Source organism: Battus philenor, unplaced genomic scaffold, assembly GCF_028537555.1.
Source record: "Battus philenor isolate CCGP_79_NKW_IND1 unplaced genomic scaffold, ilBatPhil1.0.hap1 SCAF_14, whole genome shotgun sequence".
In the NCBI taxonomy this organism is placed as follows: domain Eukaryota; kingdom Metazoa; phylum Arthropoda; class Insecta; order Lepidoptera; family Papilionidae; genus Battus; species Battus philenor.
In genome coordinates, this window is record NW_027181676.1 from 2,787,858 (window position 1) to 2,807,472 (window position 19,615).

General features: G+C 36.9%; 1 protein-coding gene across 3 annotated transcripts in view; it reads left to right on the top strand.

Annotated features, from left to right (window-relative positions):
• LOC137933864 (uncharacterized) overlaps positions 1-12,961 on the top strand; it is a 180,229-nt gene extending 167,268 nt beyond the window's left edge. For all 3 annotated transcript variants that reach the window (XM_068777940.1, XM_068777941.1, XM_068777942.1), the window contains 13 exons: positions 1,069-1,175; positions 1,897-2,029; positions 2,772-2,876; positions 3,611-3,777; positions 4,188-4,398; positions 4,849-5,058; positions 6,114-6,350; positions 7,243-7,428; positions 8,393-8,914; positions 9,779-9,964; positions 11,074-11,142; positions 11,691-11,768; positions 12,562-12,961. In XM_068777940.1, the coding sequence (XP_068634041.1) occupies positions 1,069-1,175; positions 1,897-2,029; positions 2,772-2,876; positions 3,611-3,777; positions 4,188-4,398; positions 4,849-5,058; positions 6,114-6,350; positions 7,243-7,428; positions 8,393-8,914; positions 9,779-9,964; positions 11,074-11,142; positions 11,691-11,747 (2,190 nt within the window). In that variant the 3' untranslated portion in view covers positions 11,748-11,768; positions 12,562-12,961. The remainder of the gene's footprint in view (positions 1-1,068; positions 1,176-1,896; positions 2,030-2,771; positions 2,877-3,610; positions 3,778-4,187; positions 4,399-4,848; positions 5,059-6,113; positions 6,351-7,242; positions 7,429-8,392; positions 8,915-9,778; positions 9,965-11,073; positions 11,143-11,690; positions 11,769-12,561) is intronic.
• Positions 12,962-19,615: the final 6,654 nt, after the last annotated feature.

Genomic DNA, 19,615 nt, shown 5'->3' on the forward strand with positions numbered 1-19,615 from the left:
TTGAACCCCAGACCGGCACTCGAAGCCGAACCGGAGTCCGCCGAATGCGGGACACCGGGCCACAAGGTGGATCACGGTCTGGTCCACGCCCGGTTCACAGAAGCACGAGGGGTCCTCCTTGAGCTTAAACCTATGAAGGTACTCAGAGAACCCCCCGTGCCCCGTGAAGAGCTGGGCCGAGACCGCGTCCACCTCGATGCTGCGGAGCACGCGGTAGGCTGAGACGGCGTTCGGGAAAAACATCCTCGTTACCGAAGCCGTCGTTCCTTCCACATACCTCCTGTTCCATTCGTCGAGCGACTCCAGTCTCAGTTGCCGCTTGACGAATGAAACAGGGCATCTCTCGTACTCTGGTCGTCTTTTACTCTTCAGGGCCGCTTCCTTGGCCAGCTGGTCCGCCCTCTCGTTCCCCTCCATCCCCGCGTGCGCTTTCACCCAGAACAACCTTACATCCTTCCCTTTTTCTCTCGCTTTCATTACATTCTCCTTCACTCTTAACGCTAAGGGATGGAGGGTGTCCGATCTTGCGACAGTTTCGAGAGCGGACCGCGAGTCGCTCAGTACGGCGCAGACTTGCGCCGACTCGCCGGCCGCGTACCCTGTTGCCTCAGCTAGAGCCAGCAGCTCTGCCTGGTATACGGTGCAGAAGTTGCCCAACTTGAGTTTCTTTGTGTATGACTCTACGGCGCCCCGCTTGACGCAGAACGCCGCACCCACCTTACTATAAGGCTTAGGCCTTCCATAATAACATCTATAATGTCCTCTCTTACCAAGCAATTATGATATGCAGAAGACCCTGCTGCCAATTTTCGGGAAACTTGTTTATGAGCAGCGGCAATCCTATATAATTAATACACAATGTGTAATTTATATACCATTGTATCCCGGGAATCGAATTCGCGATCTATGATCGCATGTTTTAGTGTCCTACCGTTGAGCTATTACTGCTCAACTCACAGTAACCAGAGCAATGCATTCTTAAACTTTGCTACCTTTGAAATGTTTACGAAAAAAATAGATAGTCTTGCATGGTTCGTATGCAGATTTACATTTAAGTTTCTAATACAGGAGTTGGAGGACCAGCTGGCTGAACTCCAAGACAAATACGAGAGGCTCGAAGAAGAGTGTTGCGAGTTGGAGGAGATTGAAAACGATACCCGTTTGCACTGGCAACAGTAAGTAATATAACATAATATTAAAACGAAGAAATTAAAAAGTAGTGTGTTGTCAAAAAATTACGACAGTTGAATAGAGTACAATAAAACTTAGATCCTTATTTCAGCCACTTGTCTACGCTTCTCACACAGATTAACTATAAAAGCCATTGGAAACATGCATCCAATATCTTAAGACGTTCTTAATATGGTTTATACACCGTACGAGTGTCCTACGTTGCGCTTTTTGGTTCATGGTCTCTTTTTAAAACATTAAATCTCCGGGTTCATCTGCTTTGTGTATTATGTATGCGGTGTGCGAACTTGCCGCTTGCCCTCTGTCACTTAAACTTTTCAATTCGCAATCGAGATTTGAAGCGTTTGTAACACAAAACAACCCCTAAAATAGTTTAGGCTGAGCCAAACGATATTTCAAGTTTGACAAACAGACGCAAATAAAACAGGTCTACCAACCTTGTAAAGAAATTACCTGCCTTTTTAATGTCCGGCAGTTTTAATCGCCAATTTTGTCTTATGTTTTGGTCACAATACTTTTGGGATAAAATAAAAGGCTAAATGTGCATTTGCTGTAAATTAATCTGCAGTACACAAATCAATGGTTTTAAAAAATAATAGATTTATGAGGTTTAAAGATAATCTAGTACGAAATAGCGTTACCAAAATTCGGATTCACCAACCAATCATCATATGCTAACGATTGTCAATTTTCTTACGATTGCAGGCTTGAAATGGATTACGAACTCTGTACGGCGCAGCTGAGGGATATGACTGAGCAAAGGGAATGTTCCCGGGCGCAGGCTGAGCGGCTTATGGCTGACTTGAGCCAGCGGGAGTGCACTCTTAAGGCGAGAGAGGTAAAGACTGTTTTATTTGGCTTGTATCTATAATTCCTCGAGACCAAGAAGGGCTTTTAACGTTCGAGGTAATAACACATACTGTCTGGAGAAACGTGGTCTCTCCCAATTTTTTTTTCATGCAATGCAAAACTAGAGGTTTTTTTTTGTGGCTCCCGCTATTGGGGACCTCTCCTTCCACCCCTATTTTGTTGGGAACAGGGTTTTTTATTTCTTAACAATTTTTTCACATGAATTTTCTATTTTCATCCTCGTCTTCCATAGTTCACAATATCTTTTTTTCTCCCTTCTATCATTCCATAATTCCATCTTCCTTTCTCAATCATTCCATTCATTTCATCCATCCTCAAACACTTCAGTTGTATTTTCTATTGCAGTATCACAGCTTTATTTAGTTTATTTTTCTCATGTACATCAATTTTACATTTTTAATTTTAATTTTAATAAATCTATCTTAATAAGATTAAATTCAAAAGTAGTGGTCTGTTTGAATGATGTACAATAGTGTCAGGGCCTCATGTGCAGATCACAATCTCTCAACGAGCCATTGAGTGCGCTATGCTCGGGATATAACTAAGATATCGAATCAGGAACAGGAATGTTCTCGAATGGTGTCTTCAAGCCAGTAGACTCGGCGAAGAGAGCAGTTTGGTTAAAAGCTAAAAAATAACTTTCGTCTCAACGTCTCTGCAATATAGACAAGTGGCTCTGTTGCTCTATTGTATATTTGTTGGTGTTTCAGACTGAACTGACGACTAGGCTGCAGGGCTTGGAGAGGGCGGTGCCGGCGTTGATAGTCTGGAACATTATGCAAGCCGTCGGCGTTCAGGTGTCGCCCGGAGGGAAGGTATGTCACTTAATACCTGGTCTTAAAAACCCAAACCCTAAGATTATTAAAGCTGATAATGCAATAAAACCAAACACCAAACTCCAATCATATAAAAGCGATTATTTTCATTGTGACAACTGGCTAAAGCGGTTTATAAATAATTACTATGCTTGTATTGTAAATTAACAGGTGGCGCAAAATTAATGTCATACTGCCAACTTGCCTTCATTTTTACAAATGGCACCATAAGTTACTGTCTTTGGATACTTATGGTGTAGATGTATAAACAATTAGTTCGTTAAAAAGCGATAAAGTATAAAGTAAGCAGTACAAGAGTCAATTGTTTAGTCATAACGACTAAAGCTTTTTTTGATTTTAAAATTTGAGACATGTTATAAATAGAAACGAAGACCTGCCTAATTTATTAATATAAACCTATGTATTACAAAAGTATGGGTAACTTTGAATGTATATTGCAAGTAAAATATTTTAAAAATATTCTGATATCATTACACATTTGTTTATATATTTTTTATTATCAATTACTGATAAACTACCAAAGATGACATGCGGCTCCGAAATGTAGTTTCACGAGTTTTTGATCCTAGCACATATTGCTTTCTTTACTTATTTTAATTATGTATAATAAACAAAACCGATCGTTGGGCAACAACCCCGCGACTTCGTATAACTATATTGTATTTGTAACAATTGTTAGTAAATTTTATTAATAAAATTGTTATTAATTTCAGCGCGTACTGATGTCCCGTATGGGTCCTTTATGCAATGACCCCAAGACTGCTATCGCGACCTTACGTAAGAACCCTGATACCATCTGTGTTTGTGGACCTTTGGTGCCGTGCAGCGATGCTCCTGAGGTTACCTCCGCCACCAGAGAACTCGAGAAGCAAATCATAAAGTAAGTTTATTTATTTAGGTACACCAGCTGTACACATAGATTAAAATTACAATAAAAGCTATTGTATCAATAATAGTTATGTTATGTGTTCCTTCATAGGTGACATAACAATAAAAATTATCTTTATGGAACATTGTAGAAAGATCAGTCCACATCAAATCAAAATAATTTGGTTCAATAAAAATTGAAGAGAACAATGATCGCACGTAAGAGTCTGTCTTACGGCTTTAGACACCAAAAGAGCTTTTAATTTAAAAATGTTTCCTTCTCTACGTCTCTACTATCTCGTACAGGGGCCATTGTTGCAATTGTATAACAAGGATATATATATTAAATCATGATATCAGCTCAGATAATTCATTTATTGAAATCTTATTAATTTGTGATTTATTTGAATATTTTTTGAACAGTTTACTAGCTGAGAAGAGCGAAATGGAAACAAAATCGAAAGCTGCAAGAAAGGCTTTAGAGAACAGAGTAAGCAATCTGGAGGAAGAGCTGGAGACCGCGCGACGACAGCTGTCGGCAGCAGAGTGTGGCGCGCAGATGAAGAGAGAGAGAATAGATGAGAAGATTGGTGCGCTAGAAGAGAAGATCAAGTCCGAGAAGGATGCCGATTGCGTAAGAACTGTTTTAGTTTTCTTTAAAGCCTATCACTACTTACTATCACAAGTGTAAATGGCACAAATAAAGGGGTTTGGCCATTTGAAAAAGTCGTCCCAAAAAACCCAATATGTCAGGTTTACTTAGGTTAGGAGATGTTTGGTAAAATCGTATTTTATATTGTAGAATGCCATCATATTACGCAATTATATTCTATTATATACTCATTTATATTAAAGCATGCTTTTCAGGCATATTCATGATTCAAATAAATTAATGACATCTCCGGCACTAATGAAAGCCTTAGTAGAGGTTTCAATAATAATTGACTTCTTTTTACGGGACTTACATTGATGATTAAGTAGTATTTGCAAACACGAAATTAACTTGCATAATTTAGCACCTTTTTCTTCAAAAAGATTTAGTTTGTTATTTTGCGACGTCATGTGTATTTATTGGAATGTTCAGAAGCCGGCGGACCCGGCCATGAGCAGTAGGATTAAGAGCCTGTTGCTCAGCGAGAAGGAGCTGAAGGCGCGTATCAGCGAGCTGGAAAAGAGAGAGGCGGCGTATCTTGAGATGCTGACGCAGGCTGATGACATGTGGGCGGAGATGGAGGGAGGATACAAGAAGAAGATACAAGAGTCGCAGGCCACCGAGACGCAGCTGAGAGGAATGGTGAGGATTTCTACTTGCATTATTTTATTAAGTCATCTCATATCCTCTCCGTCACTCGGAAGGGATGTTTAAAACATGTCATAAGTACAGATTGAATATGGTTTACAATATTTATTGAATTTAATACTTATTATATTTAAATCTAGATTTATACCAAAAAACTTACCTAAGATTACAATTATGTTAATCCAAGATCATTAGCATAAATGTAATGCCGTTTATGCTATCGTTAATGGTATAAGCTTAGTTGCTTTGACGGGTAAGTAACAAGTAATAAGTTGAACTAACAGAACAGGTTACCCACTTGCACTTAAATTTATTGAATATTTTTCTAGGTTCCATAATAATAGTAACTCTATAGACAACTATATATGCTCCTACAATAAGCTTCCTTGAAATGCCTCCCAATTATCATGCAATAAATGAAAAATGGACTAGTGATACTGTGATACAGCGATACAGATTGAGACTTCCGATTATAGGTCGTAGGTTCGGTTCACAGGATACAATCTAATGCAAAGTGTCTCTCTGTCTGACTCTGTGTGACGAGAGTGACTCTGTGTTTGGCACTAATCGGTGTAACATAACTCCCGATGATGCCCCGAGGAGGGGTGAAACACGTGTTGAGTGATTTAACGGTAGCAGTTGTGTAATTCGCATTGTTTGCCGCATGCGCATTTATCAGCGGGCTGGCGGGCGGTGCACTTTGTTGCACTACTATCACTGCATGTGCAGAAGTGGCTAAATATTGGTCCCTTTTTTTAATATAATGCTATTCCCACCTTTGGCATTATTTATATGCGATTGCTATTGCCCATAAACAAGTTTCCAGAGGAAGGGCAGCAGCCTGTGACTCAATGAAATTTCATTACTCATATATTATTATATCATAGCTCTTGAATTCGAAAATTCCCCTTTTAATTAAGTACATTTGTATCTACATACAAAATTATCTGATATTGTAATTAATTCGTTTTTAAAACCTCATTTTTGAGTAAAAAGTAATTTCAAGGCTTTAGTTCTAATATTTCATGGTGTTAATTTTTTTAAATTAGATAAAGAAACTGGAGACGGAGAGAGACCAGTGCAAGAAATGTTTCGAGCCGATGAAGAAGAAGCTTAGAGAAGTGGAAGAGACAGAGTCGGCGATGCGGATATCTCTAGAGAAGTCCGAGAGGGACGCGAAGAACCTGAAAGCGCAGAACGCCAGCCTTGCAGCGCTTTATGGGAAAGCTGACGCCGAAGCTAAGAAATCCGAAGCGGCTTTTAAAGCGCTTGATGCTAAGTTTAAGGTAAAAGGATGATATTAAACTGCTATTTAGGCGATATGTAGTTAAAAGATTTGCTCAAGACGTAGTCAAGGTCGCGTGAAATTGAATTCGGGCAGCGCAAGAGCAGTCATTATGGTGAATTTTGGAGGCCTATGTCTTGCAGTGGGTGTCTTTTGACTGACATGATGATGGTAATAAATGTGCTGTAATTTCTGAACGTGCTATCAAAACGCATAAGTCGTCAAAAATAGCTCAACCTGTTTGTCAATATATTTTTACAATAAACATTTTTGTATTTTCGTTCATCGGGAGTAGTATTATAATAACAAACTTTTTTTAAAACACCTGTTTCCAGTTGTTAAACATTTGATGTAAATAAAAACTGAACACGCCGCATATGTAATTCAACAAAATTTATGAACAGATTGTTTTACAGCATAAATTATTTCTTAAGTGATAATATCGCTCGAGTATGAATTAATCTACTAATATATTGTCTGTATTGTGTATGTAATAACAAAAAAAGTCAATCTGAGTTTGTTGTTAACTGAATCAGGGCGCGTTTGGAACCATCGTAGCTTTCAATATATGATTATATGGAGCTTAATGTGAGTCGTCTAGTCTCTATCGAAATGGAATCTTCTAGAATTCTTCTCATGCGGTACACAAGTGGTATATGACCACTGTGATAATACAAAAATATTGAGTACCACAAAGCATTACAAAAGATATTAATATATATTAATATTATTACATTTTTAATAGTTTTGAAATAAAAAAATTGTTATAGTTGTTTATTATTAAAACAAGATTAATAAAGTGATCACTCAAAAAAATACGTGATATCCGACTTTTAACAGCACAAACTTTGCTAGAGCAAGTGCTTAAATCATTTGTTGTTATATTTGAGCAGAAGGAGATAGAGCAACTTCGTAAACTGAACAAACAGCTGGACGACGATCTGAAGACGCAAAAAGAGGTGTCGCGGAAATGCGAAGTCAGCTACACAGCGGACCTGGACTCCATCCGGAAGGAGCTCAGCAGATGCTGCAAGAGTAACCAAGAGCTGGAGGTCACCAACAGCGAGCTCAAGGAGGAGGTAAGAGAATTAATAAATCACGAAAAATCTCTGTATATATACCGGTCGAATGTCAAAAGGCACTAAATAAATGTTATACACTATCAATCGATAAGGTTATGAAACAGGTAATAAATAGTAGTACATTTCGTAATGTCAAATATCTTGTCCAGAAAAGAGTTGACATGCATTTTCAAATATTCTAAAAAACAACATAACTATATCCTTGCGCATTTAATTATGTTTGTCCATTTAATTTATATGAATGTGAAGCTATAAAACTTTTTACATTTGAATTTTACATTTGCCTATTTGAATTTTTAATTAATAATATAGAGGGATAAAAAGGCTGAAACCAGTAGTCGTTCTTTAGTTACGGTGAAACCAAGGGGAATAGGAAATTCTTTTTGTATGTACATAGAAACAGATAATAAATTTATAATTTGTATGTTTTACTCCCAAATGTCTTTATTATTTGACAGAACTAATTTGTTAGTGTAATATTAAAAATAGTACTCGTAGATATATGTTTTAGTTTGTAGTCTGTGTTAGTGGGTAGCTTCGGTATTTAGTATTAGTAATATCATCGGGGATTTGCTTTTTAATATCGCGAACGCGTATTTGGAAACCTGAAATGTTGTTGACTTTCAAACTGAAAAGGTGCTAAAAAGAATTTATTTGTAAAAGTCATAAATGTTTCAGTTTAAATACAATTAATTACTGAACAATTTGGTTCGCGGGGATAGTACCCGGCAATTGATTTGGCACAAATTATATTCTTGTAAAAACATTCAGTTTTAATTACGCTTTATATATACCAAACAGTCGGGACACCGTACGTATCTTTGCTGCAATATGCCGAATCGAGTGTCGTGGTTCTATAAATGCTTTGCTTGCATGTTTGCTTTCGCTTTCATCGGAAATTTAGTGCATGTCCGAAGAAGCTGTACGCAGGGAGGAAGATTATACGAGCCGTATGTTATAGGTCGAATCTCTGGAAAAGCAGTTAGCAATAACACAAAAAGCATTGAACCAGTGCAAGAGGAAGTGCGACGACAAGATCAAAACCCTCAGCCACGAGCTGTCGATCAAGACTGAGGAGTTGGAGGAAATGAGAAGTGAGAGCATGCGCCAGTTCCACGCCTCTAGAGTGGATTTGAAGCCGGAGAGAACAGAGTACGTAGACGAGGGATACTCTATATACACCGCTGTACCAAAGAAAACTGACTACGGGAGAATGCATCATAGCATGAGCTACATAACGTCGGAATCGCGTTGCACCTGCCCATCAATGAGGAGTCAACTCGTAGGCCAACTGATCGAGGATCTATTTGATCGTATGCACAGCACCGTCGATGACGACCTGTCTCGCCTCTGTCAGGACATTGGCTCGAACAGCGAGATGGATGCGGAGATCAAATCCAAAATCACCAATTATCTGTTGATGGCCATCTCAAAGGAACTGATCAGGTCCATAGGCGACGCGGACGCTAAGACTGAAACCGAGGTAAGTACCTCCTTACGTTTTTGTGACTAACTTGTTACTCACAGCCATAGACATAGACGTGTCTCTAATGTTCACTAATTTTACGCCTTTGGTTCCCAAAGAAATGTTTTTCTTCGATAACCTATATTTGAAATCTTTGCTTAAAATTACAGGCATACTTTGCATGAGACTATGGTATAAGATCAAATAGCCACAATTTATGAAGCACATTATCATAATGTAACTAAAAATTGTTACAACACCTCATTACATTGTTCATTATGCACCGATAACTTGTCATAGACATTCAAAATAATATCAGTAATTTATATTTTAAATTAAATAACTAACTTTAATGGAATATTATTAAGGCATATACGAAATCTAGCACATTTTCGTACTTTAGCACAGACTATTCTATTTTATTTATTATCTATGATATATTTGATGCATGATCATGTATACTGTGTGCATCCATTTATTTCTTTACTGTATACAATTTTTACAAAAATATTAATAATTGTTTTATCGTTACGGGTCTTGTACTTATACAAGATAAAAAACATTGTGAATTTAAATATTTCGTGTGTGTATACAAAAGAATGTTTCGCTTTTTGTCAACACTCATGTTGTTTGGCCGTTGCCTTATATTCTTTATAGTAACCAAGTTCTATAGGAAGCCCAAAATTAGCTGTTATTTTAATTACAATGTCTTAAAAATTTTATAATTCTTATTCATTATTAAAACACGCAGCGGCAGATAGATGGCGTTGTTATGAAAGAATCCACTAGTTATTTGACATGGTTGTGGCGAAGTACACGTGTGTCATCTCACACACTCTGTAGATTATATTCAGTGGCACGGTACGTCGGCTAATATTGCAGGAGTGGAGGCGGGCCCTGCGCTCGTACTCGGGCGGCGCGGGGGCTGCGGGGGGCGCGGGGTTGGCTGGTAACGCTGGCGTACTGCAGGGCGCGTCGCGACTGGCCAGCGTAAGCTGCGCATGCGCAGCCGCACGCCTCTGCGCCGCCGTGCCCGCTCTCGCCGACAGTGTTAACGTCTGTCAGCAGGTTCGAAGCATATTTACTCATTACCCTTCACTGCACCACCATAAGACTACATCAATCGTGCACTAACATCGTGCTCACAGAGAAAAATCTGGCGCTGCTACGATATTGCGGACGATCACCAGTAGGCTGTTCCTCGTTTCGGAGTACTTGTTCGGGGCATTGTGTCATAAATGACGTAATCATGTCCCGATACCAGGCCGCTCCGCTTTTAGAATAGGGCTAAACATCTGCGTTCGCGGTTTCCGACCAAGCCACAACGATAGCTGCGGCTTCGATCGTTACTACCACACTGATCAAGTGTTATTGATTCCACATGCGCCCAAAAGTGGCTGACGGCGATGACAGCACAAAGTCATCTGTTCATTCAATTTCAAGCGTCGTTGCATCACAGTAATATCCGATATACACGGTACGAGTATTGTCCCGCACATGCAAGGATGCGCAGTGCCCTGGAAACGGAGGTAAAGTTAAAGATAGATTTAGAGAGCATCGCCGTAATGATGGGCGATGACAACCTTCACCCATCATTCCTATCGTTTGCTCGTAGGGCGGTGAGTGACACTGTTAATAGAAACAAAACAGTATAGATAAGTAGGTACCTAATAAACTGCACATAAAATAAGTAGTCAATTATTAATAAGAAAAATAGACTAAGAAAAGAGTAGTAATGTATTAAGAAAGCACAACTCAAAGAAACCTGTGATAAAAAATTGAATATGTAAATAATAAAATAAAGAATAATAATAAAAAAAATGTACCTAGCCACCTAAGAGTAATAAGATGATGGAAGGAAAGCGATGAAAGCAAGAAGGAATGGAAGAACAAAATGGAAGATATTATGATGGGAATGAGGTAAGAATAAAAGAAATTGAAAAGTATGACAGTGAATGAAGAATAAAGATGAAAAATCTGAAAAACTTATTTGTAAACAAAGACCCTGGTCCCAACTAATTAGGGGTACGAGAGGCCTCCAACAGCGGAGGCCATTAAAAAAAATATATACATGGTACGTCTAACTGCGAATATGAACCAACGAAGGCAAATAATTACTTGATCGTTTATTTCAGATGATTTATATTTTTATTTTTGAAAAATATTCAACATTGCAGGAAGTTTTGGAGCATGGCGATGTCAAAATAATGGAAGAACAGTTGGCGAATGCTATCGAAAGTATTGTTGTAAGTATTTCATGTGATAATTTTTGTAAAATAGAATAAGATGTAAATGATGATGAACGTCGCTTGTGCAACTGCTGGTCCTTCGAGCCCAAACGTCATACAAAGAGCAATGGAGATGGCTGTGTTTCGAGATTTTCGCTACAAGATCGAATCAGAAATAAGGATATCCGTAGAAGGATTATGTTCACCGACGTAGCTTGAAGCATTGCTCGTATGAAATGGCAGTTGGGGCGAGTCATGTCGCTTGTGTAACCGATGGTCGGTCTGATTAAAAGGTTCCCAAGTTTCCACTAGGTGGGTTGACCACAAAGTCAAGGTTACAGAATCATCGTAGCGATCTTTGGGGGAGGCTTATACCTTGCAGTGGTCTTCTATCGTCTTACTGATGATGAAGGTTGTAATCTAGATATTAGACATTGAATACAGACAGGTTTTTCCGAATGATAGGAAAAAGAATATTTATCCTTACCACTAAGTAAAAATATTTAATACATAACCTCAATCTCTTTAATATTGAATTAACTATATGCTTGTACTTGTATTTGCAGAATTGCCCGTCCTGTGCCTTGGGTACGAACTCAATCGTTTGGAGTACGGACGTGTAGAATAACCCGCCGTGCGTCGCTGTAAGTTGCGTTTATACAAAAAATTATATTTTACACTATTTGAGATAGATTTGCAGTGACATTCTTTAGTAATAATATTATAATGTCATAAGAATTTAACAAGATGTTATTAAAGTTAATAAATATTTTTCAATCATGTTTGTATGTCAGTCGGGGGTGAGCGTGGTTAACAGAAACATAATTGTTTTAAATTAGATAGACTTATCTTCAATGTGTATGCATAAAATCAATGGAAATTTTAGACAAATAGTGATTATCCATCAATTTAATCTAATAAATAAAAAAAACTTGCTGTATCCGCTATTAGGGCCCATAAAGTGTCTCACTCTCATAGGTTAAGGTATACAATGTATACAATTCAAGAAATTTGTTATCCACAGACTGCTAAAAAGCATTTACCCTATTTATGAGTATTTTCATGATAAAGATTTTTGGAAAAGAATTGTTCTAATTTTAGGGAAAACTTTTTTTTGATAAAATAATCTCTAAAATTACCAAAAAAAAAACTAACCCAGTGAGTTTGGTGATAGCTCTTGTTAGTGTAGGGCGTGTTACGAATTAATGTAAATTTAATTATTACATATTATATTTTATTGCTATACTATGAACAATGTATGTGTTTTTTTCAATAGAATTTCTGATAATGCTCTGCATTTAAAAAGAATACACATACAATAAAGAATTTTTCGAATTATAATTTTTAGAATAAAATCCTTTTTAAATTTTGTATTTACAAACCTTTGAAAGCCTCTTCATGTGTATAAAATAATACTAATCTTCATTTACTTTTCAGGTGTTTATCTCCACCGACCTCAACCTGGTGCCTTCGTAGTGTAGCAAGTTATAAGAGTGTATATACATTGTACCATAATAAGTTAACTATTTACATAAAGCAATAATTGTATCGTATAGCCTTATGTGTAAGCGTTACATATCGAACAAATCGTACCTTCATATCGAATTAAATGATTTTTTTTAATTTAATTTTATTTCGGAAGTGATTTTAATAATTTTCCTCCTTAATTTAACTTTCCGTGCCAATCGCGTATTGACGTTATGTAAATAACTTTAAGTTCGAAATATCGAAACGACGATACTGTAACTTTTTTGTCTAATCCGTGTAAAATGTTTTTTTTTTATGACAAAGAGACGAAATAATATTGACGAATAAAATATTAATCAGTTTTTTTTTATTGTGTTTGTCTTTATTTCCATATCCCACAAATACCCTGTACTTTGCGTAAATTTTAATTAAATAAAGTAGATTAAATACTTTATTTTGTTTCAGTACATGTACGAAATGGTATGTCTTATAATTAAGAAAGTTGATTTTAATTAAACCTTTGATAAATTCGTTAGTAGATGTAGTTTTTATTATAAAAGTAATAGAAAATATTAGCTTTAATTTTAAAAATACGACATGTGATTATACTGTTATTAAAAATTAAAAACCCCTGGTCTCGGTAAAAAAAAATTACCCTCGCAACAATGAGGTTCCAAAAATGATTGAAAGATTTCTTTAGAGCTTCTGCCCGCAAGTATTTAAATACTTCCTTACTCTCTATTGTTTGTGATGAAGTCGACGCTGTTAGCCCTGTTCCTGTTAGGAGGGCTTTTATAGCTTCATCAGTACTGAGTTCGCGGAACTGAAGGGTCTCGGACTTCAAAAAAAATATTACTGGTCCGATCGCATTCCAGTTGCGATGACGATCATACGAAGGTAGCAGACTACATAAGAAAAGGACCAATATTTAACCACATCCGCCACATTTAGCCATGCAGTGGTAGTCGTGCAAAAAACTACACCGCCCACCAGCCCGCTGATAAATGCGCATGCGGCAAACAATGCGAATTACACAACTACCACCGTTAAATCACTCAACACGTTCATGTTTGGGCGTTATGATTGTAAGAGTGTGCGGATTGGGATGGCAGCGAAAAGTAATCGATGATCGAAGGTGGAATGGGGGTCCTATCATTGATATTGATCAACTTCACTGTGCACGGAGGCGGGGGCGGGCTCGGTAACCTAATCTCTGACGTAATGTCAGCTTTCATAAACGATGTCCTCGTTACTACTTCCAAGATTATCCCCGATTCCTTACAAACACTTCCAAGAATACCCTCTACTTCTGATATTATTACATAGTGATGAATAAAAATGAACATATCTTATAGAGCTTAGATTTGGTGACGTTTTTTATTGGAGGTTAATCTTCGACTACAGGGCTATAAGGGATTCCTACACACCTAAAAGCATGGCCGTAGACACTGAGGAGGCTGTACCTGTCCTTGAACCGTCGCTGAGTCACTACTAAATGAACTAAAACTACTAAACTAAATGAATGAGACTCATGTTTCTGTCCTCCTCTGGTTTGCTTTGTAGAGGCTCCTTAAAACGAACCTGAAATCCTTTCCCTTCTACGATAGGCTCGATGTTCCCGTACTATGTACTAAAGAGATTTATTTTGAAATCTGTACTCTGAATAGATCTAGTAGATCTGTAGGCACGATAATAGCATTTTGTTTTAGCCTTTAAATACGGGAATAGCATCTACACTAAGTTTCTATAGACACGGGAATAGCATCTTAATTTAATGTCTGTAGCTAAGAGGATAGCATCTTGACTAAGTCTAAGTCACGGGAATAGCACCTTGACATGGTCCCTGTAGTCAAGGGAATAGCACCTTGAGTTAATCTCTGTAGCTAAGAGGATAGCATCTTTACTAAGTCACGAGAATAGCACCTTGACTTAATCTCTCTAGCTAAGGGGATAGCATCTTGACTAAGTCTAAGTTACGGGATTAGCACCTTGACATTGTCTCTATAGTCAAGGTAATAGCACCTTGACTTAATCTCTGTAGCTAAGAGGATAGCATCTTTACTAAGTCACGAGAATAGCACCTTGACATTGTCTCTATGGATACGGGAATAGCATCTTGACTTAATCTCTGTAGCTGAAGGGATTGTAACTTTGACTAAATGTATAGGCATGGGAATAGCACCTTGACATAGTCTCTAGGCATGGGAATGGCACCCTTATGTATTCTCTATAGACATGGGAATAGCATCTTGACTAAGTTTGTATAAACTGGATACTTTTACTTTACTGGATTCACATACATTGACATTGTCTCTATTGACACAGGAATATCATCTTCACTTAATTTCTGTAGCTAAGGGGATAACATTCTGATTTAGTCTCTGTAGACAAGGGAATAGCGTATTTACTACAAATTCATATAAAAAGAGATCATCATCATAATCATTTCAGAGGTAAGGCATCTACTACTGGGCATAGGCCTCGCACTAAAGAGCTACGTGACAGAGACCAAGAATCAATTTATTAATACAAAATAGTAATTAATAGTAATATTCAAAAAACTTTTGCATCTCTGTCACAAGAAACGCGAAGAGTGTCAATCGGTATTTAAAAGGAGACTTATGGCTAATAATTGTCATTTTTTAATGAATCGGTTCAATTTCATCCGTGCTAATAATAATAATAAATAATTTTCCATCGATCTCTTGGCTTATTTAACTCAAAACTATTATTTGAAACTTCATGATGCTCTCTTTGTGTCTTATTTTGCACTGGGATCGTGACCACTTTTCAAGTTTGCCGCTTATTATGTTACACTATCTGTGCCGGTCCTCTTCGGGTCTATAGCCCTAAATTTTTTTTTGTTTGTTTTAAAGATTTTACACCTATTTCCAATCGTCCTGAATAATAATCTTAACATGATTTTACTTGTATTATTATTACGTTGTTAATTATTTCTGAAACCGTTGATTTTGGTGTAAGTGAGTGTGCTCTTTTAAAGCCTTTATACCTATAACCAATAATAATTTACATCTGAAGTTAAAAAAGCAAACGAAACGCATAAGACTATCGTAAGTGGTAAAACTTCTATGGTTCACTGTCTACTCTACACGACAACCTTCTAGCAGAATAGATAAAAAAAACAATCTGTCACTATATGACGTTCGTATTTTAATAAATGTCATTCTATAACATTACTGAATCACAATCAAGACAGATCCTATAAAATGTTTACGTAAATAAAAATTTCAATCTTCAATTTAATTTCTAGCAGGAGCCGGCTTCAGATTCATGTAACCGTCTGGACGAAGCGAAGGAACAATCCTGCGTCGCCACATGTCCGCCGAAAAAGAGCAAATATCATAAGGACTGTGTGCCGAAGTTGTAACACGAAAAATGTCGGTAAGCGAAGTAAATAATTTGAAATCTGATATCCTATATGGGTCCTCCCATTGCTCTTGCGGCAGCTGCGATTCGATCTTATGCTTTACAAAAAGAAATATCAAGCCCAAGGAATGCCGCTGCGACCTTTGCAAGGAACCGAGCTCCTGTATGTACTTCACCAAGAACGATTCCTTAACAGACAGTTATATACAAAGCATCAAGAGGCCGAAAGATCCAATACCAGATCACGGAGTTCAGAGCGATACACCCAACAGAGTAAAATCGTCAAGTCAAATTTCTTATAAAAAATGTTTAAAAAATAGCAGTAGCTCTGATGTTAAAGTTATTAAAAAGAACGTTACGGTACAAAAGCTTCCACAACAAATCTGGGATACAACAATACAGTACAGAAACGAAAACAATCAATCGCTTAATCGAAACGACGACAGCTCACCGCTGGCCAACATTGTAAACAAATTGCTTACAACGTACAATGAAATATCAGTACAAGACATTGTAGATAAAATAAAAGGAATGTATAGTGCTTGCAGCTTAAGAGTATGCGAATGCGTAACAAAGGAAGATAATTTTTGTAAATGTAAACCCTGCGAATGTGTCGATTGTAAATTTTTCTCCAATCGATCCAGCTACTGCGCTCTAAAGGACAGCAGTTATAATAATAGAACAAAACCGTATTCGGAACAAACCTGTGATTGCAAGCCATGCGATTGCGAGAAATGCAAAATGTACATATTCAAAATTAACGACAAAGGAGAGTCGTTTATTATTAAAAAGACAATATTTAACGACAAGTCGACTTATAGAGATAAACTATATGATGACGAAAAAAGAGAATCGGATAGATGCTCTTGTAAACCATGTGAATGCAGTGAATGTCATTCAATGTTTAAAATTCACAACAATGTAGTGGTTGGATCTGTAGAATACCTACAACGCAACGATTGTTCTTGCTTACCCTGTAATTGTAGCCATTGCAGACAAAGTATGCCTGCAACGCCAAATTCAATGCGCGAAATTTCTACAGACATGGTAGACTCTGCCAATTGTCAATGCGACTTATGCTTAAACCACTCATGTCGGGAAACCACCGAGCCTTGTCGATGTGAGAGCCGAAATAGCGTGATAAACAAACCATTTATAAGAGACAATCATAATATTGATATTCACAGTGCGTTAGTTACGAAAAAATCCTATTATGATCAGAACAATCAAGCATGCACTGTGTCTATTAAAATCGTAAACGGTTATGAAAATAAGGAACCGGAAAGAGAAACTAGCGATTGCATAAATAACGGAAGCTTTATGAGCATTTGTAAGTACGAAAAGGAAGACAGTACGTCCAAAATCTTGCCCGTATGTCCAAAAGCCAGTGTATCTGCCTCGTGTATAAAAAAGCGGAAAATCACAAATTGTCAATGCGATCCGTGTGAATGTAAAATTTGCGAAAAACACAAAACGAATGATAACACTGTTTGGAAATCAGTTAAATTCAGATCGAAATGTAACTGTGAAACATGTCATTGTCTTTATTGCAGCGCTCTTTTGGAACCCGAAATTATGACAGCCAAAGAAAAGAATAAACAAGCTTCCATAAATTTGACCCGAACTGGATTTAAAACTTCTGTGAATGACAACCGATTAAAGTTTCCGCCATTGATCAGTGGATATACCTCTTATACCACTAAAAAAAATCAACAGACTTGCACTAATTTACAAAATTTCCTTTTACATGATGAGGAATTTCTGAATAGAGGTAGAAGTCTAAGTGGTACAAAGAACTCTTCGCTGCAATTACCCTCGGCCGCTGCTTCAGAAACCTTCGATTTTAATGTAAACAATTACCAATTGCATTTACCTAATTCTTATTTTTGTACCCTACCTAAGATGACTCGTAAAAATACCGACACGCGCTCAGTTGTGCGAAGCCCTTATGTCGAAGCATTTGTTAAAGAAATTATGCAAATTGATGAATTCGGTGCTTTTAATTATAACCTGAAAAAAGTGCCGTCCAAAAATCATCCCGTAAAAGATATCAACGACAACTCACTTGTAAGCATGTGGAGTTTTCCAGAGTTGATAAAAACAAATTCTCGAAACTCATCCAATAACATTATTACTACAAAAATTGTACGCAACTTTAAAGAATTACCTGTTAACGATAATATTGAATATCCCCAAAGTGCCAAAGCACCTAAACAAAATGCGGTGCTAAAAAAGAGAAAAGACTTAAATGAACCGTGCGTTTTTTGTGAAATGTCAACTTATTACAAAGAAAATTCAAAGATTGAAAATAATGAAGGCGCTCAAATCGTACGGCAGTGTTTTGCTAAAACCAACTTAGCATCAATGAGAAGCATTAAGAAAACTGATGAGGACAGTAAAGAAAATGATTTTGAAAATGGAGAAATTAATAATGACAGCATCAAAATTACTAATGAGAGTAATCAAAATAAAAATAAAAGTAAACTGATGAACATCGACATTTTCGTAGAAGATTCAAATAATGAAAAACCTAAAGCGGATCCCATAATAGCTAAAACAATGGAAATAAACGAGAACTCAATTAAATCCTACAACGATTATTTCGACGAACGAAATATTCTTTTCAAAGCAAAGTTACTTACATCGGAACTATTAAAAATGCTATACAAATACCAAAAAGCTAACAAAGAATTTGAAAGTGTAGCAAATAAATTCACTAATATTCTAGATAGTAACCAACAAAACAAAGATAGTTTAGCTGTTCCCCGACAAGGGAGCATAACGAACATAAGTTTTAAATATTCCTGGTCAAGGTTAGCTTGTTTAAATAAAAACCAAATCCTTGATAATTCCCAAAGCTACCGAAAAAATAGTGATACGTCACGTAAAAGAAACGAAATAACAATACAAAGTAATTTAGATACAAGTAATAATTGTTTGAAAGAAAAGAAGGACTTCTCTTTAATTTTTTGCAAAATTAGTTCAAAGGCTTTGTTGGAAGCTAATTCAAATGAGAAAAATGGCAATCCGATACTACATAAACAATCGAGGACGAACGAACACTTTACAAATTATAATAATGTAAGTTGTAACAACGAGGAGAGTATCAAAAGCGTAATTGACGATAAACGTTTTAGTATTATTGAGAGCATACTAGAAAACTTTGGACAAGATGAGAAATTATCGAAAATTGAGGTAAGGCATAGTAAAGTTTAATTTCGCACAATGTTATTATCTATTTTACTAGTTCATAAGCAGAATATCAGGAACGAGGAGATCCGTAGACTAACGAAAGTAACCCATATAGCCCAACAGAATAGCAAGTTGAAGTAGTTGGGCAGGTCACATAGCGCGCAGAACATATAACCGTAAGAGCCTCTGGGTTCTGGAGTGGGAGATCAAAAATTAGTAAAGCGCAGTATGTAGACCGCTTCCAGACGGTCTTATTCTAAATGTCTTCATTAAAATAGACATTTACAGTTTTGAATCGTCGAATTGGAATTCTAGAAGATTACCTATGATATGACGATTTCCTATGACATAGATTAGAAACGATCTATATGCAGTAATAATGTTTTTATTCATAAGACTACTATTTTCTATTACTGCTTCATGAAAGCTTAAATCACTTGCGAAA